At 42.3% G+C, this 14,167-nt stretch overlaps 1 protein-coding gene across 1 annotated transcript in view; it reads left to right on the forward strand.

Annotated features, from left to right (window-relative positions):
- The window catches only part of LOC121876067 (Down syndrome cell adhesion molecule-like protein Dscam2), a 168,912-nt gene extending 155,233 nt beyond the window's left edge, over nt 1-13,679 (forward strand). The window contains exons 6-10 of the mRNA XM_042380975.1: nt 755-872; nt 3,222-3,380; nt 5,326-5,524; nt 10,251-10,338; nt 13,495-13,679. Coding sequence (XP_042236909.1) covers nt 755-872; nt 3,222-3,380; nt 5,326-5,524; nt 10,251-10,338; nt 13,495-13,679 — 749 coding nt within the window. The remainder of the gene's footprint in view (nt 1-754; nt 873-3,221; nt 3,381-5,325; nt 5,525-10,250; nt 10,339-13,494) is intronic.
- The last annotated feature ends 488 nt before the right edge of the window (nt 13,680-14,167 follow it).

Consider the following 14,167-nt stretch of genomic DNA (forward strand, 5'->3'; position numbering starts at 1 on the left):
TAAATACATTTGGTTCTGGTTTGTTTGGGGATTTATATGATGTAGGTTAGCTTGTAAATAATACTGGTGTGCTTTGGCTGGGAATTTATATAATGTAGAGGACATAAATAATGGTGCCGTGGTGTGCTTCACAATTTATTACTAAAAGGAAGGTTCAGCGTCACAATGTATTCACTTTTCCTTGGTGTATTAGGAAGCAGCGTCATCAGTGAGTGTGAGGGCTCAGTCTCACGAAGGTCTGCTGTTATTATTTTCTTCCTGCCATGCAACACAACCGGTTGAGTCGCGCGTAGAGTCAGCAATACCATTTTTTATTTGGAAAGTAAAATCGGAATCAGCGCATGATATTTCAGATATGCAAATTAAACCCTAAATCCTGAATCTCATTTGAATTTGAAAAAAAAAAAAAAAAAATAGGGGGGTAGAGGAGGGCAGGTGTGGTGGGTTATTTCTGGAGCTACTCATAAACTTCCTGTGGTATATCATTTCCTTCCTCTAAGTTCTATACATACATACGTACATGCATACATACATACATACATACATACACTGGCAATAATAATAATAATAATAATAATAATAATAACAATAATAATAATAATAATTAAAACTATTAATTGGCATTACTCCAGGAGGTTGCCTATTTCTAAGACACCATTATTATCATTTCTCTCTTCAATCTCATCCTTGTATCTACAGGTCAGGTAGGGAGGACGCTGTGATGTAACTCGCTCTTCTTCTCTCTTCCTCGCAGGTGAACCCATGCTCAGTCGTCCACAGCTCCTACTACGACGTGACAAAATACGACCATGGACCCGGGACGACCTATTGCTACCCTGCGTCGCTCGGGGGCATCCCACCCCCTCCGTCACGTAAGTCCTGGCTAGTTTATGGCAAGTAAATTAGGAGAATCCTCAGGGTAATGCGCGGGGCTAGTCCAGGGCAGAGTCAGGGCTAGAGGCTAGTCCAGGGCAGAGCCAGGGCTAGAGGCTAGTCCAGGGCAGAGCCAGGGCTAGAGGCTAGTCCAGGGCAGAGCCAGGGCTAGAGGCTAGTCCAGGACAGAGCCAGGGCAAGAGGCTAGTCCCGGGAGAGCCAGGGCTAGAGGCTAGTCCAGGGCAGAGCCAGGGCTAGAGGCTAGTCCAGGGCGAGTCTGAAGTGCGGGAACGTTCATCTTTTAACCATAAATGGGTATTATCAGGGTGAGAAATTCAAGTAAAAATTACGGCTAGTGTACAGTATGTGGGACGCGTCAGGCCAGTGGTCCGGCTGGCTACCAACGTATTGTTATACTTTATGTATGATGTAAAAAGTTGGAAACAAAAACTGGTGTTATATCAAATAAAAATGATTTATATTTATTCTGCCAGAGGGACAAATAGTTACTCTCACTGCAGCACATAACAACAGTGATTACAAATAAATTTCAGTGGTGGATGATTAAACCTTTTTGGTGCATCCAAACAAATCAAGGTCCCTATACACCGGGCACAGCTAAACCTTCCCAGCCCTGGTGGTTACTGACAGGGTATTCCTCTCACACTACCAATTTTACTCTAGTGTACTGTCTATAATGTAAACAATATTAGTTTTTTTTACATCACCCTCCGGAACAAACATTCCTGACAGTAGTGAGTTGTTTCATTCGTTACACGTACTGTACCTCGTTCCTTCATTACCTGGGTACTGTGGTGCAGTGTTGTCATTCCACTCTTCCCGTGAGGTGTGAACCCCGAGAATATCGGAGCGTGAGTCCAAAGCCTCTCAAGTTACTGGGTGAGACGGGAGGTGCACACAGTAGTCTGGGACCACAATGATATAATTTGACTCATTACCTGGTCCGGCAACGTCTACATAGATTAACTGATGTAGTATGGACGCTTTTCATTCATCTAACGTGGCGTGAATAATACCTGTCCTGCCGTGGACAATGTAAGGCTGAAACAGTTGATTACACCGTATAAACCTATCTATCTATCTATCTATCTATCTATCTATCTATCTATCTAATAATAAGAGCATAATACAACAGACATTGTCCCTAACAACAAGTGTTGTAGGCTGGGGTCCCCAGTTCCACCAGAGATTGAGTATTTCTTACTTAAAACAATAGTATGGCGGTGCGACTGTCCCCTATCCTCTGTCCAGCGTGCACAGAGACCTCCCCCTCCGACCCCAGGATATAGAAGACATTGACCATTACTCGGCGAATTGACAATCTTGAGAATTTATTTGGTAATCTGTATTAAACTATAACCAGACAGAAAAAACTTGCAACATATGAACTGCTGCCGACTGACTTATCATTGTTATTCACAATTTAATGTTATTTCTAATAAATATAGTTTGCCAACTTCCTGGGAATTTTTATTGCAGGTGGGATTATATTAATAATGTGATGCTTATGTAAATATAATCAAATACACCCGTTATTTATTGGCTCGTGAGAGTCACCCCGTCATAAGAGGACACCATATCCAGACTCAAGTCCGCCTCCCTATCACCCTGGTAGATTGCGTGAGAGCTCCATTAAAACAAATGAATAGAATCGCTCAAACCTGAACTGTAGCACAAGCTGGGAATACCATCCTTGTTTAATAAATACTGTGATGTAACTGCACAAGTAACTCCTTGAACCTCCCCCCTCCCTCCAGCCCCGAACACCCTCTTCAACGCCCATAGCCCGCCCGCCATCCCCTAAAAAGTTCGCGAGTTAGGGGGGGGGGGGGCTTCTCCTCACTCGTGTATGCTTGGGATTCACGAGTCGATACTCTCGGGGTTCATATCTCATGTCGTTCCTGAAGTGTGTCAGGGGAACAGTGTTTAATTCACTTTAGCGAAGGTTTGTCTTTATTAATCAAGAAAGTTTGGAATAATATTTTTAAGTTTAATATTTGCCAAGTTTAACCCTTGAGTACGATGAGTATAATGAGTGTCCCCAAAGATATCTTACCCTTTAAATACAATGAATTAGCCCCTTGAGTAAGACATCTTGATCCTTCTAATACGGTGACTTAACCTATTGAGTACATTGCCATCTTACTATTCAAAGGATTAAGTCATTGTACTCAAGGGGTAAATGACTAATGAGGGTGACTTAATAATCCGGGTTTGCGTCCTCCATATTTGTGTTATTGCCTAACCAAAACAAAACAGCTTCTCTAGCCTTGTATCTTCCTTCTCCTCACCTCGGCTCACCTTCACCTGTGCTGCTTTGTTTGCAGGTGGTACCACGAGGATGAGGCCCGCGGGCGTGTGGACGTGGGCAACAGCGGGCGTGTACAGGTGGTGGAGGGTCAGTTAGTCATCTCTGCCGCCCGCCAGGACGACTCCGGCCACTACTTATGTGTCGCTAACAACTCCGCCGGCACCGACTCCTACAGGTGAGTGTCTCTCTCTCTCTCACCATCCTCTTCATTAATTTTTAATTTATTTTACCTTTCGCTCCAAACATATTTTGCTTATTTTTTCCTCTTTGACAGTGATTGACATACTGACACACACACAACCTGGAGAAAAAACTAAGTTAGAGAGAGAGAGAGAGAGAGAGAGAGAGAGAGAGAGAGCACATACACTATATGAATCAAGCCTTGCACTTTTCTTCACCTCGCCATATTTTCAGCCTCAACACCTTAGCTTATTGTCCGCCTACAAAACTTCTCCAACTTACTGCCTCATTAGCATACTGCCGCCCCCAAATTATCTCCCAGGACTTGTAATCTAATTAAATTACGCAGCCTCTTTCTCTAATAACTCCCCAGGGCTTAACATCTGATTTTTTTTTTCGTTTTATTTTATATATTTTTTAACCCTTTCGCTGCGTTTCGCGCACATGTCATTTTATTCTGGCTACCGCCAGACGATTTTATTCAGCTTTGGGTGACCTCCCGCAGCTAAAGGGTTAAGCTTGTTGGAAAGTACACCTACCACTACCCAACAACACACCACATCACACCGCAATACACACACACACACACAAGCACGAATGTTGACCGAAAGTCCATGTAGGCGATAATTTATGTTTAAGATGCAGAAGTTAACGCCTACACAATAACCACAAGAGTTAATTAACTGATAAACCGTTGAACCCAGGATGACCAAACCACTCGAAAACCTCACTGGCTAAAACATTATCCTGGCGCATGATCTTTCAATCAATGAAGAGTCTCATCCCCTCCCACAGATCCTGCAGGGCAGACAGACATGATTGCAAGAAAGAGTTGCCTCGGCTAAGGGGCGGGGATTAATAATGAAGACATAATAAGCATTAAGTGGTTGTTGTGTAAGAGTATTACTTGAAGGCTCCAACTTGATTAAGAGGCTACAGACTCCCAACTCGACTTAATCTGCCTCGTGCAGTAACTCAGCAAAGTAAACACACTCACACCACACACCCACCTAACTTTTTATGCTTTTAAGTAACAAGGAAGGAGCGCCATCCTGCATACTGCTGCGCTCGGGGAAGGGGGAGGGGAAGGAGGTGGAGCAGGGAAGGAGGTGAGGAGTGAGGGGAAGAAGGTGGGGAGGGAGGGGAAGGAGGTGGAGCAGGGAAGGAGGTGAGGAGTGAGGGGAAGAAGGTGGGGAGGGAGGGGAAGGAGGCAAGACTTCATAACACAATTGGACAAACACGGGGCAGATTCAGGTTATAATACCTCAAGATATAATCGTAATTAGATGGAACGAAATCGTCAGAAATTACCTTTTGAAGATGAGTCAAAATTACACTTGTAAATATTTTCTTTGGTCGACTTCCTATCTTCTTTTAATGAATAGTTTCCTCTCGCGAACACCTGAATGATTTACTCTCCTGGCAGGTGTGTGTGTGTGAGTGTCCTTGATTATACTTCCTAATATACGAGAATTTACCTTTGACACACCATCAAGCAGGTGACGTAATGTTCCTTCTGTGTGTGTGTGTGTGTGTGTGTGTGTGTGTGTGTGTGTGTGTGTGTGTGTGTGTGTGTGTGTTGTGCACCATAAAACTGTGGTATGCATTCTAATTTGCTCTCATGTCTGAGTAAAATTAGTTTTTCTTTACTCCGTAAAATAGACTACACCCTCAAGTCTCTCTCTCTCTCTCTGTAACAACTTAAAACATCTAACTATTTCGTACCAAACAGATGTAATGTTTGTCACTTCTTACCGTTGTTAATGTGAATGTTTACCTTCCTGTGATAAATATTTCCTTTGACTTATGCTTATTGAGGAGTTCTTAATGACATTTTTTTTTAGTCTTGTGGTTATCAATTGGGTAGATATACACCAAAGGAGCCGTGACCATTGACAATCTTTTTTAGTTAGTGTATATATTTCCGTGTGTCTCCTCAGAGTAAACATACAAGTTCGAGAACGTTTGAGTGCCTCGGTGGAGCCAAGCCTGCAGCGGGTTGACCTGGGCCGCCCTACTCGCCTCTCCTGTCGGGTCTCCGGCTCACCTGTCAACTCCGTCACCTGGTACAAGGACGGGCGGCCCCTCCCTCCCCTCCCCCGCGTCACTACCTACGACAAGACCCTTCATATTGGACAGGTGAGGAGAATTTTATATTTTGTGTGTATTTGCCGTATACGGTAGGCGAGGTAAATAGGTGATAAGAATATCACATGAGAGCTAAGTATTGAATTACGTAGGTGAAGCTATGTTGTATTTGGCTTGTAGGCGCCGTGTGTTTGGACGGATTTATAGCTATCTGTCGTTCATTAAAAAGTTAACTTACGTGAATTCTGTGGTGTTTACGAACCAAAGGCAAATAATGTTTTAGCCTGTAAGAAAAATACAAAATGCGTTACAGATAAATTATATATTACTGTACCCATCTGATATAAGTAAACAAGAACACAATCTTATAACACAATGTGTGTGTGTGTGTGTGTGTGTGTGTGTGTGTGTGTGTGTGTGTGTGTGTGTGTGTGTGTGTGTGTGTGTGTGTGTGTGTGTCTTTATCTGTGACTGTCTCTCTGTCTATGTATATGTGTATGTGTGTGCGTTATAATAATAATAATAAAATCAGAAGAAAATAATAGTTCACGGTGTATGAAAAACAGACTACAATAGCCAAAATACTGAAATGATACAGAGGTCTGAATTGGTGTATACGAGTACAGTATATTACATAGTGGCCTCAAGAGGGGATCGTTTAACAGAAGCTTTCAGTACAAAATGGAGTGTGAATGATTGAGTGTGTGTGTGTGTGTGTGTGTCTGTGTGTGTGTGTGTGTGTGTGTGTGTGATATTCTCAGTGAAAGATCTACCACAAGATTCTTTTACGATTGCTATTAATCCTATTACTACTGTTACTAATCCTATTACGATTGTTTTTAATCCTATTATTTTTGCTACTAATCCAATTACTATTTTTCCATTATAAGTTTTAAGAAGCTTCTAAAGGATTAATGATTTAGGGATTAAGTTTATTTGGCCGGGCAGATGATGAGAGTATTGATTACATGTATGTACTCACACTGACACCATCTATACACTCTTCACACTTAAACACTTGCACTATACACACTTATACACTTTATGCACACTTACATTCACTATGCATACTTAAACACACACACACACACACGTTAATTCAGTTCTACTTGCCCCCCCTGCTAATCTGCGCCTCTTATTACCCAATCACAAATCCTTGTTGAGCTAAGACTAATTAGGCTCTGACTGGAGGGTAATTTTTTTTTATTAATTAGCGAGTCTGCCGCTCCCTGCCTCAGGTGATTCTTGTAAATGACTCGTAAAGGAGTCTTGGTTAAGGCCTCAGCTTATCTACGTAAATGAGTTGTAAATGGTACTTGGTAAAGGTGTGAGGTGATATTTGTAAATGATTTAAATGACTTTTAACTTGGTAAAGGTGAATGCTTTGTAAATTATATCAGGTTAATACCCCAGTGTTTGTTTATGGTGTTTAGTTAATGGTCTCAGTAGTAATTATCGGTTGGAGAGGTTGTGGTAGGTCCTGTAGACGGAGGTAGACGACTGGTGGAGGTGAGTAACCTTCTTGACTGTTGTGATACTATGCTGGTCTACGTGTTAACAGGTCTTAGAATACACTCTTGTTACTTCAGCCATTTTTTTTTCTTTTAGTATGTGGCAAAATTAAGAGACGAAATATTTAAAATCATTATTTACTTTACCAGACGGCGATGTGTGTGTGTGTGTGTGTGTGTGTGTGTGTGTGTGTGTGTTTGTTTGTATATTTGTAGGTATTTTTGTGTAAATATGTGTGTTTGTGCGTGATGTTTTTGTGTGTACTGTATGTATGTCTGTCTGTATAATTGTTTTCTCTCTGTATGTGAACACCTCGGACATGCGCGCTACATTTGTCATTTATCATCCATGACTCGTATTTTTTTTATAATATCCAAAAAAGTAGACTAAGAAAAACTCTTTTCTTTTAAAATAAGTGACAAAAAGTTACCTTAAGTCCACTTTTGAACTTAAATACCCCCAAAAGTGGCCCCAAGACATTTTACAACAGTCCGCCCCCCCACCTAAAAATTAAGTGAACCGAGGCACGTTTTCTTTCTTTACTGCTTTAAAAGACCAAAATAAACACAGCCCCCCCCACACCTCTCTTTCCCACCCCACACCCCCCCACCCACCACCTCCCCACCCTACACCCCCCACCCTACACCACCCCCACCCCTACACCACCCCCCACCCCACTACCCCCACCCTACACCCCACCCCACCCCCCACCCCCACCCACCACCCACCAATACACCCACCCCCCCACCCTACACCCCACACCCTACACTTCACTACACGCCCCACCTTACACCCCACCACAACCCCCACACCCCCACCACAACCACTACCCCCACCACAACCCCCCACACCCCCCACACCCACCACACACCCCCACCACATACCCTGTTTAATAGTCCTTCATAACGATGTTCATATTGCACTAATACACACACCTAATGTATTTTATCGGTCCGTCCTTATGGCGATAACTCTGTCCGGCTATTTATTTCCTGTTGTCGGTGTTAAGAGATCACTTCAGTCTTTACTTACAGAGTTGTACAAATGATCTGGATTATCTCGAGTCTGCTATTAATCTCGTATGCAAATCAGCTTTTGCTGTTAGGTCGATATAGCAATGGTGTTTTTTTTTACCCCCCTGAGTACGATAGCAAGTTTATTAAGTACGGTAGCAAGTTCCCAGAGTACAATAACAAGTTACCTGAGTACGGTAGCAGGTTTCCCGAGTACGATACCATACCCCCTGAGTACGATACTAAGCTTACAGGCTATAATGAGTTAGCCTATTGAGGAAGCTATATCAACCCCTAGAGTACGATGCTTTAATCTCCTGAGTACTGTATCTTCACCTCTGTAATATGACGGTCTAGGCCTCGAGTACGCAGAGGGTTAATTCACCATACACAATGGGTTAGATCATCACACTCAACGGGTTAGATCATCATACTCAACGGGTTAAGTCATCATACTCAACGGCTTAAGTCATCATACTCAACGGGTTAGATCATCACACTCAACGGGTTAAATCGTCATACTCAACGGCTTAAGTCATCCTACTCAACGGGTTAGATCATCACACTCAACGGGTTAAATCGTCATACTCAACGGGTTAAGTCATCATACTCAACGGCTTAAGTCATCATACTCAACGGGTTAAGTCGTCGTAATCAATGGGTTAAATCACCATACTCAACGGGTTAAATCATCATACTCAACGGGTTAAATCATCCTACTCAGTGGGTTAAATCATCCTACTCAACGGGTTAAATCATCCTACTCAACGGGTTAAATCATCATACTCAAAGGGTTAAATCATCATACTCAACGGGTTAAATCATCATACTCAACGGGTTAAATCATCATACTCAACGGGTTAAATCATCATACTCAACGGGTTAAATCATCCTACTCAACGGGTTAAATCATCCTACTCAACGGGTTAAATCATCCTACTCAGTGGGTTAAATCATCCTACTCAGTGGGTTAAGTGCGTAAAAAATATATATATGAAATTGTGAAATGTTAACGTGAGGAATTAACGTAATATTAGGTTCACATAATATAGTTCACCTGGCGTCCGAGTAATTCAGGTGATGTGGTAATGAATCTGAGAGGTGTAATAATTCTGAGCGAGAGGTTACATATTCACACCTAATGAATAATCGGCTACACACACACACGCACGCACGCACGCACACACACGCACACACACACACACACACACACACGCACACACGCACACACACACACACACGCACGCACGCACGCACGCACGCACACACACACGCACACACACACACGCACACACACACACGCACGCACGCACGCACACACGCACGCACGCACGCACACACACACACACACACACACACACACACACACACACACACACACACACACACACAATTAATATAGAGGAGGTTAGCATCAATATGAATACAGTTACCTTCTTGCTTGAAATCCCGTGTCAAACTAAATTGACTTCGCTGAATTTTTGTACCATTAACTATAATTGTTTCCAGTAATGTGGAACAATTCTGTATATGTATTTTTCTGGTGTATATAACGAACAGTATTGTATTGTTGTTGTTTTTAATATGTATAACTAAAACTATATTCCCAAAAGGGGGAAATTCACTATAAAAAAATTATTTATGATCGTAGTGATTAGAAACTGGCGATTATTAATCAACCATTAAGCAGTAAGTTGTTATCTGACATGGACCAAGGAATGAGTCTGGTACACCGGCAAGGAACCAGTGACACAGTCGTTATAGTGTTAAAACTCCCTCAAGTGTAGCCTCTAAAATCCCCTTCAGCCTTCAACATTAAAAGGTTCTGTGTTGTAAGTATTGTTTTTGTTTTATTGTGTGAATTATTGTTATGATGGTGAGCTTGTCTCGTATTTTCAGCAACGTATTACTGTTAGGTGACCGTTTTATCCGAGAGTGTCGTAGGTGGGTTAAGTGTATTGTGTTGTTGAGTGTGTGTGTGTGTGTGTGTGCATCCTTGATTTTTTTCATCCATTTGATATGAATTTAAATAACATTACTCCGCATCGTGAAGGTGGTGTAATCTTTGGTGTGTGGACTGCCAGGGTCATGAGGTACCTATCATTGGTTTTGGTTGTTTACAACAGTCAAGATTTAGAAATCTAGAAGAGGAACAAACCATGTAATTCTTGGCCCGCATAATCGTGTTTCGTGGTAGTGTTACCAAACCCAACATACTGTATATACTTCAAGAAGTGTTTTTATCTCTCCAGGTGTCTCGTGAAGACGGGGGGATGTATCAGTGTCTCGCGAGGAACGACGAAGACTCTGCTCAAGCTGCGGCGCAAGTTGACCTGGGCGGTAAGTACCCTCTTGTACCTCATACCTGTCCTCAGGTCACTCGGTGATCGCTCTACAAGTCGCTCTAAGTCTAAGGTTACTTAGCGGCTGGTGTTTACAAGTTTACCTCCTTCCATCATCCGTACCCGTGTATCCTTAGGTACTGTACATGGTAGCTGCTCTCCACCTTCTGTTTAGTTCAGTGGTGTTGTCTACTTGTGTGATATTACACCTTCCGTATCATAGTTTGGTTTGCCATGTTCTGCCTTTAACAACTTTGTTGCCCTAGTGTCTCGCGGATCACGATGTGACTTGTTATATGGAGGTAACTGAGGCGAAGTAAAGACAAGTGGGTTAACACTAGCAGTGTGTGGTGGTTAGCGTACCAGAATTAGTCGAAATTATCAGGTATAAACAGATGGTGACATATTATAGCCAGAGTCGCTCCCTGTGGGGAGTCTCTTGACAGTGGAATATTCAAGGCAGTAGTGGTGAAGAGTAATAGCCGTGGGAGTATTAAAATTTGCAGAAAGACAAGAACAGGAACTTCTCCTCCTGAGAGACTTGCCAGGTAGGCCTGTGTCCCAGCCTAATGAGAACTGAAATGAGAGCCATTATTGATGACACGGCCATGTCTCTCGGGTTATACATATAACATTAGAAAGAGGGAAGGAAACCATGTATATAATGAACACCTGGAACGCTTAACATTTACAATAAATTCCTTATATTTCTGTGTATGTGTCATAACAAATACAGTGAGGATGTGTAAGTACTACAGGTAGATAAATACAGCGTTATGTTCGGTAAAAAGAATGTGTCTTGATATGGAACAACTGGATGCTATACCACCATTCTTTGATTAATAAACACTGCACTACAGTGCCGTGTTCCGCTGCGTATGTTATTTATAGGGGACACATCACCATGTTCATGTTATGTAAACAAAATATCGTCAAAACGCACCACACTATTCACCGAGGGTCGCTAGTTAGATTCCGGGACACTCGCAGTCTACCCAGCTGTAAATGGATGCCTAATTTTACAAAGCTAGGAAAGCGAAGGTAGTCAAGTGCATTGTCGGCCATGCTGCTTCCATGGGTAACGGGTGATTGTTATACAGTGTACACTATTCAGTGTCCCTAACAGGCAGTCATGTCTACGGGACTCGCTTCCTTTTTTCACTCTATTTTTACTGTTTGTAAACCTGGCATTGTCATATGACGCGGGGCTGTACGTCGACAGGTTCATAATAAGAAGTATAAAAAAATGGCAGACTCGCCAAGCTCTTTATGCCAGATTTACGCATCAGAAAACGAAATTGATGTACACAAAAAGCTTTCAGATTTAGGAGATTCTTATCGCCTGATTTGGCACTTCTGACTAATTCATAATTTTGTTATGATTAAATTCTCAATAATAATCAAATAAGGTTCAAACGAGAAGGAATGAATTAGCAGAGGCTGAATAATTGATTAAGGGCGAGAGTAAAGATCAAACGATAAATAAATGATTGGGCGAAGGTCACCTGAAGAGGCTAGACGCTCATTAAAGCTCAGGTGTAGGAAGAGGTTGAGGAGGACGATGATGAGGGAGACAGAGAAAACGAGGAGAAGGAGTTAAAGTTCAGGAGGAGAAGGAAGAGGAAGAAAACTAGAAGGACATGATGAAAAAGAAGAATTGGAGGATGATTAAGAGAAGAGTTTGAAAGTTGATTAGGACGACTCACAGTGCCATACACCACCACCTCTATCATACTCACAGTGCCATACACCACCACCTCTATCATACTCACAGTGCCATACACCATCACCTCTATCATACTCACAGTGCCATACACCACCACCTCTATCATACTCACAGTGCCATACACACCACCTCTATCATACTCACAGTGCCATACACCACCACCTCTATCATACTCACAGTGCCATACACACCACCTCTATCATACTCACAGTGCCATACACCACCACCTCTATCATACTCACAGTGCCATACACACCACCTCTATCATACAGTATCACTCATCATCACCACCACCACCACCAACACACAGTGCCACTCACCACCACTATCAACACAGTGACACCAGTACCAACACAGTGCCACTCACCACCACCAACAACACCACACAGTGCCATTCACCACCAATTACACCACACAGTGCGACTCACCACCGACAACACCACACAGTGCCACTCACCAACAACAACAGTGCCACTCACCACCAACTACACAACACAGTGACACTCATCACCAACACAGTGCCATTCACCACCAACAACATACAGTGCCACTCACCACCTCAACAAACACAGGTAGACTACAATCACCAGGCACTCAGGTAATCCTCCAACGAGCCTTCACATTGCTCCCTGGGATTTGCAGAGAATTTCGCAGTAACCCTGTCTAATTACAACGGATTAGTTGAGGTAATCCTTGGATTAGTCTGTTGGATATTTCATGACCTTTTGATGGGGTTGCAGCGTTTCTATGGCGTGTTACAACCATTGACTAACACTTTGTTTATGCAAAAAAATATATGTAATTGGCATTTTGTTTTAATGCTGAACTTTAATCAATTATCAGAGTTGAGTTTCTATGTTCTATTTTAACAGTGTCCTATTCACATTATTGAATAGCCAATGTATGCCGTGTGAAAAGGGGCTTTTAGCATGCAGAATTTTTCAACAATTATCTGGTATTGCAATATCAGTGGCCGATATTGCTGCACCTAAAGGTAGAGTTGTAATACAGTTTATTCTCGTTAAAGCTTTTGTATTTTGTGATTCCGGAACACGAGATTGAATATCTTTTTAACAATGTTTTAAAGTTTCCTTATATTGAAAATGGTGAGATGGTAAAGTAGGTCACGAACGACGATAAGTTTATGTATGATTATTAGTTTGATATGATAGGTGCTCTCTCTCTCTCTCTCTCAAAAGAAGTTGCCCTGTGTCTCAACAAACTATACAGCCACATAGCCGTCACCCATCACACCCTATAGTAACCGCGAAACATGACACACACGGTAGCGTCAGTCAACTGCCTCGTTAACCTGACCGATGGGAACACAGCAGGAAGACCTACACTCAGTTCCCTATCTAGATGTTCAAACTCCATCATATCTCTCATTAGCGTTTGGTTATGTGCCCCCCCACCCCTCTCCTCTAGTCTCCATGGCCAGTCGTGAGGATCAGTTTCAGTCCTATCAGGTTAATCCTCCCGACGAAGAATGTGTTTGCCGCTGTATGGGACGCAAGGGTCATCCGCCGCCTCCACTTGCCGCTGCTCGACTCGCTTCACCGTCTGGGCGTCACTTAACTCAGGGTGATGTGGTTGACAGTGGCTGTGGTTAGGGATTGCTATTATGATTACTGTGTCGCTGTTTGCTGTTAATTATTCATTGTTATTTCGGTCAGATTATTATTGTGGTAACTGAAATAATTTGGCTACTGTCGGTTTAGAATTCATATCAACAGTAATTACAATGATGACAATAGTACTGATGTTAAAGTGAAGCAGATTATAATGATTGTGACGAAGATGGTGACGATAATTACATCTGAGACGACTGTGACAACACCTCGGTGGGCTATAATTATCGTAGGTGTGAGGAACGCAGGTAATAATATTATCCCGTCCGCCTCGTAAATTATAATTTCACCTGAGGATAATTTGGGTTACGACCTGCTCCTTGTAATAATAATAATAATAATAATAATAATAATAATAATAATTAACGGTTTATTGAAAGAGCTTGGCAGCCAGAAGGCTGAAAATATACAGTTACATATTTGGGGAATGGGTTTCGAATTACAAATAATATACAAGTAACATAAGTGTG

The sequence above is a fragment of the Homarus americanus genome, unplaced genomic scaffold (assembly GCF_018991925.1).
Source record: "Homarus americanus isolate GMGI-L3 unplaced genomic scaffold, GMGI_Hamer_2.0 scaffold33468, whole genome shotgun sequence".
Classification (NCBI taxonomy): Eukaryota; Metazoa; Arthropoda; class Malacostraca; order Decapoda; family Nephropidae; genus Homarus; species Homarus americanus.